This window comes from Varanus komodoensis, unplaced genomic scaffold, assembly GCF_004798865.1.
Source record: "Varanus komodoensis strain SLA01 unplaced genomic scaffold, ASM479886v1 scaffold15, whole genome shotgun sequence".
Lineage (NCBI taxonomy): Eukaryota > Metazoa > Chordata > Lepidosauria > Squamata > Varanidae > Varanus > Varanus komodoensis.
This window is the reverse complement of record NW_025335440.1, coordinates 7146467-7151665: the sequence shown is the minus strand read 5'-3', so window position 1 is coordinate 7151665 and position 5199 is coordinate 7146467. Positions and strand designations below refer to the sequence as shown.

The window sequence follows — 5199 nt, the reverse complement described above, 5'->3', positions numbered from 1 at the left end:
ACAGACTGAATGGAGATCTCACATTCAAACCTGGCTTCTGCCGGCTCGGTGACCTCCACATCCCGCAGCTCCTTCACGATACTGATGGATTGTTCTGAGGAGAAGGCGCGAAGGAGCAAAGGAAAGCTGTGAGAGACACCTTCCATCGCACCCCATTCTGAGAAGCCCAATTCCAGATCGAGAACCACCTCGGAGGGCCTGCAGATTGGGGCTGGCCTGTTAACCAGCAAGCGTATCCAGTTTGAACCAGGATAGATATTTGGCCTGCATTTTCACAGCTCCTCAATCAGGAAAAAGACCAGTTCTGCAGCGAGTGAGAGCCACTGAGCTTAGAGGCATTGGCAAGTCCTGAATCACCACAAGCTTGGAAGACACGCTGGGCATTGGCAGACAGGAGGAGGTGCCCTAAACGGTCCAGTGCTTGGAACCCCCATGGATGGCCATTATGGCAACATGATTTCCCCCACACCCGCCTTGGGCCCTCAGAGAAGCAGCCACCCTCTTTGAGGGGCTCCACCCACATAGTCCAACCAAGAAAAGTCCGGGTACCTTCCACGTAGAACTGAGCGCTGCTTTTGTCATCAATGGCATCGCAGGTGTAAATGCCTTCATCCTCAAACTCCGTCTCGTTGATGAGGAGCTTTCTGTAAACTCCATCGCTCACAAGCTCATACTTTGTGCTGGGATGGATCTCCTGATCCCCCTTGTACCATCTGACCACAGCATTGGGGCGAGACACCTGGCATTCTAGAAAACCCCGGTGCTTTTCAATAGCGATCTTCACCCGGAGAGGTTTCACGATCCTCACGGGCAGTTCTAAAGGCGATCAGAGAAATAATGGATGATGATAATTTGCGCTTTTGTCATACTGCAGGGAGTTCAAGGAGATTCATGTGCATGATGCAATAACCTTGGCAACTGGGCCCGTAAGTCATTCCAGTGAGATTCCAAGGCTTGGAAGAGAATAGTTTCTCTCATGTCACTTATCAGGCAAACAGAACAAATTGGTTTTCCTTGTCCAAAACTCCACCTTTACTTATTATGTTACTCTAAATGAAAGCAAGACCTGAGGCTGTTTGGGTCAAATAAAATGAGTGATCTGGCCTTCCACTTTTGTTCTATGGGATTAACACTTTTAGGATACACCAGCCCCATCACTCAACCACAGCGGCACCTTTACCTTTTACTTTAAGTTGCGCTCGAGATTCTGCCGTTTCTGCCACAAATTTGATCTCTGCAGAATCCTGCAATTCCACACTGCGGTAGACTAGTGTGTAACTCTTTCCTGTGAACAGAAACAGCCCTCCCAGTTATGGGTCTTCATTTTAAAGATGAAATCCATGCAGAACTCTGTGCACATTTAAGAACAACGAGGAACATCCGGGAGCTCAGACAAGCTCACAGCTGAAACCTAAACTCAGAACATCAAATGCAAAGTGCTTGCAATTCACCCAGAGAATGCAGGCTATGGGGCAGATTAAAATTAAGGATATTAGGGACAGATCTGTCCAGAGAAAACTGCAGCAGCTTTTGGACTACTCGGTGGCCTCATCAAGTTACAATTCCCAGGATTCTTGGGTGGAAAAGAAAGCCAAACTGGCAGGTTTGTCATACATGTGTTCTGTGGATAGGCCGTCCATCTGTGGTTACAGACCAGCCAAAAAAAACCCCCCAACCTCCAGGTCCCTTTCCCAGTGTCTATCCCAAATACCATAGCTAGCAAGCACATTTCCACCCAGTCACCACCACCACCCCAATGTTACCTACCATCTTGGCGCAGTTTGACATTCTCTCCTGCCCGAATTTTGCTTGCGTTGCTGTACCACTGTGTCTGGACATCATCGTGTGAAATCTCACAGAGGAAGGAAGCACTCTCTTTTTCACTCACTTCCACATCTTCCAACGGCTTCACGATCTTGATGTCTCGGGCTAAACAGTCATTAAAAACATGTTTGTTGCAACACTCTTGCTCTTTCTGGCTTTCTGAATAAGTTACACTGAGACTAGACCAGTTCCTTTGACTCCCTCCTCTGTCCGGCCACTTTTTCTTCCCTTTTAGCTATGAAGATGAAGGAAATGGGGAATAGGAAGGAAGAAATTTCGGGAGCAGGAAATGCTCAATGGAGAGTAAGCACCACAGAATGAATGCAGAGAATTTTATTTTGGGGGAAGCAAGCAAAGGCTCCGTAGCTGTTGATTTTTCATCACCTGGTGATGCTCACCTGAACTGTGAACACACTCTAGAAAAAGTACGGCGCTTGCTCTAGTGTTGTGCCATGCAAAGGTTCGAACTGTGGACGTTGTTGTGTGCAAGGCATCACTTAGCGCTGCAGTGGGAGGAGCCATTAATGCACCCTTGGAATGGACTCAGTGTCTGGGCCTCATTTCCTGCACAGCTGTCTAGAAAGCAAAGGATTTTTTTACAGCATACCGTGGACCTCCAGGTTAGCTGAGCTCTTGTCATCAATGGCATCACACACATATTTTCCTTGGTCTTCGTCTTCACATTTGTGGATTGTGAGGGCTCTCTTAGTCCCTCGGGAAACAATTCCAATTTTCTTGTTTGGCCGTAGCTCAACTCCATCCTGAAGGAAAGACACCCAAATGAGTTATCACCCAGAGCTCTTAGCAGATTGACCACACTCTCTGGGGAGGATACGAGCTGTAATCCAAGACATCTGGTGGGTACCAGGTTCTGCAAGGTTACCTCAGCACATGGCTCCATCATTCTCCAGACCTGCTTTGACTCTGTGGTTGAATCTGGATGAAGAGAAGGGCTCTCCCCATCTCCTCCTTCCTGCCATAGCCTCCTGAAAACCCTACACAAAGACTCAAGAGACCCTCTTGAATGGGATGAGCTGAAGGGTGGAGGAGACACCCCAAAATCACATGGAGGAGACCCTTGGCAAGCAAAGCCCTTGCTTTCATGCAAAGCAGATGCAAACCAGCCTGTGCCAGGATATGGGCCTGGGGTTCACCCGCCTGCCCGTCAACCTGTTAGACTTGTTCCCTGGCACCGTTAAAGGTCCGTGAGTGTTTCTGCTGCTGGGGACGTGGCCAAGGAGGAGGAGGGCAATCCTCAGTGGAGCACAGGAAAAGTGTAGCTGCTGCAGTTCCATGAAAGGTTGGTTTGGTTTCGGACAGATAAAAGGAAGTCCTTCCACGCACAGTGTACAGTTAAACTGTGGAATTTGCTGCCACGGGAAGTGCAGATGGCCACCGATCTGAGTGGCTCCAAGAAGGGTTGGCCAGATTCACAGAGGAGGAGGCTACCGGTGGCTACTAGCCTCGCTGGACATGGGCTACCTCCTTTGGCCTGCCTGCAGACACCGGTTGCTGAGGGGCTGGGCAGGTGGGGGTCTGGCACCCGCCCTGCTGGAGGGCTCCTGGGGCAGCTGGGCTGCCACCGTGTGTGTGGAGTGCCGGACTGGATGGACCTTGGGTTCGATCCCGTGGGGCTCTGCTTCTTTTCTTATGGCCTGGGAATAGAAATCACGCAGGCCGGCTAGCGAGGAGAGCTGAGCCAGAAAGACAGAAGTGATCTCGGAGCAGGCTCTGCAAAATCAGGAGAGAACAAGCCAAGAGAGGAGCAAAGGATGAAGAGGAAGGGCTGGGGGAAAGCCACACGGGGGCTGTGTGACGTTGGCAGAACAGCCGTGATCTCACAGTTCAAGGAACGAGGGAAGCTGGACATGCGAGTTTGTGCTGCTGGCCGAGAGGGCGAGCCACGTCACCCTTTGAAAGCGCCAAAGGCCTGGCACACGAGGCAGAGCACTCCACAAAGGAGGCACCGATTCCCCTGCCCTCGGGGCTTGCTGTTTTGACCACGTGCGGTACTATATGGGGCTGAAGGGGACCCGGAGCCTGGGCAGTTTTCTGCCAGTCTGGAAATAACCAGCTGGGGCTTGTTATCTCAGGATGGGAGTGTCTGGACCCATCAGTAACGTGCAAGGGTCCCATGGGGTCCTTCATGTGGAACGAAGGACAGGCTCCGGATTCCCAGCCAGCCCTTCACGCATTGCCTCTCTTGTTTCTCCGGTTCTCCAGCTGGGATGCCTTTGGCCAAGGTGTGACGGACCTTTTGGTCTCCGTCCCCACCTGATAAGGCTTCCCACACACCTATCAAATTCTTCCTACCTTCCTGTTTCTGTACTTGGCATCAGTTGCCCTCTTCTAAAAAGGGTGGCTGAAAAGGAAGGAACTGGCAGCAAAAGGCATTCCTGTACTGGGTGTCCTTCTTTCCTCATCTGGCCGTTACTATTAATATTCTTTTCCTCACCCCCACCACCTGCAGGAGATACTTAATGTGCATGTTTAGACTTTCCCACAGACTACTGCACATGCTTAAGGGTGCGATCCTGCGCATGTGTAGGAAGAAAACGGTCCTACAGAGCCCAGTTATGCTTGCTGGAGTATACTGGGAGTGGTGGGACACTCCTCTGTCTAAACGTGGAAGAGTTGTTTCCTTGAGGATGCATAATAGTCTAAAATGGATACAATGCCGCTTTGGCATAATTACATATGAAATGTATACCATCCGACTTCGTATTTAAATCATCCTCTGATATCCTTCCTATTCCTTAAGCATTGGTAGAGAGCTGTTCTCCCCTGCAGAGGAAGGCAGGATGCCCTCCAACAGAGCCAAGCTCGGGGAACCAAGGCTCAATTTGGATGCCAGGAAGCACTTCCTGACAGTCAGGACCCTGAGGGTGTGGAATGGGCTTTCACAGGAGGTGGTTGAGGCCCCATCGGTGCGGGTGTTCAAGGACAGGCTGGACGTCCACATGGTGGGCATGTCGTGAGCGGAGCCGGCTGGAGCCGGGGGTCAGACTAGATGGCCCGGGAGGCCCCTTCTGACTTGCTCTGTTCCTAGGTAATTCATATAATGAAGGAGCGCTTGCATCCATATATGCCCAGCCGCCCCTTGAGATCGGCGGGGGAGGCCCTTCTCCGGGAACCCTCCATGAAAGAAATTAGGAGGGTGGGTACTTGGAGGAGGGCTTTCTCTGTGGTGGCGCCTAAGTTATGGAATGCGCTCCCCAGAGAGGTCCGCCTGGCGCCGTCGTTATTTGTTTTTCGGCGCCAGGCGAAGACCTTTTTATTCAAGCGGCATTTTAACTGTTAACATTATTGGTTTTATCTGGCCAGGGCGGCTTATTTTATACTGTACTGTTGTATTTTAATTTTATATTTATATTT

General features: G+C 50.7%; 1 protein-coding gene across 1 annotated transcript in view; it reads right to left on the bottom strand.

Moving 5' to 3' along the window:
- LOC123020800 (obscurin-like) overlaps positions 1–5199 on the bottom strand; it is a 192030-nt gene that overhangs the window by 138837 nt on the left and 47994 nt on the right. Inside the window, exons 19-23 of the mRNA XM_044424979.1 lie at positions 2432–2585; positions 1768–1929; positions 1181–1285; positions 550–816; positions 3–94 (exon numbers count right to left, since the gene is read on the bottom strand). Coding sequence (XP_044280914.1) covers positions 3–94; positions 550–816; positions 1181–1285; positions 1768–1929; positions 2432–2585 — 780 coding nt within the window. The remainder of the gene's footprint in view (positions 1–2; positions 95–549; positions 817–1180; positions 1286–1767; positions 1930–2431; positions 2586–5199) is intronic.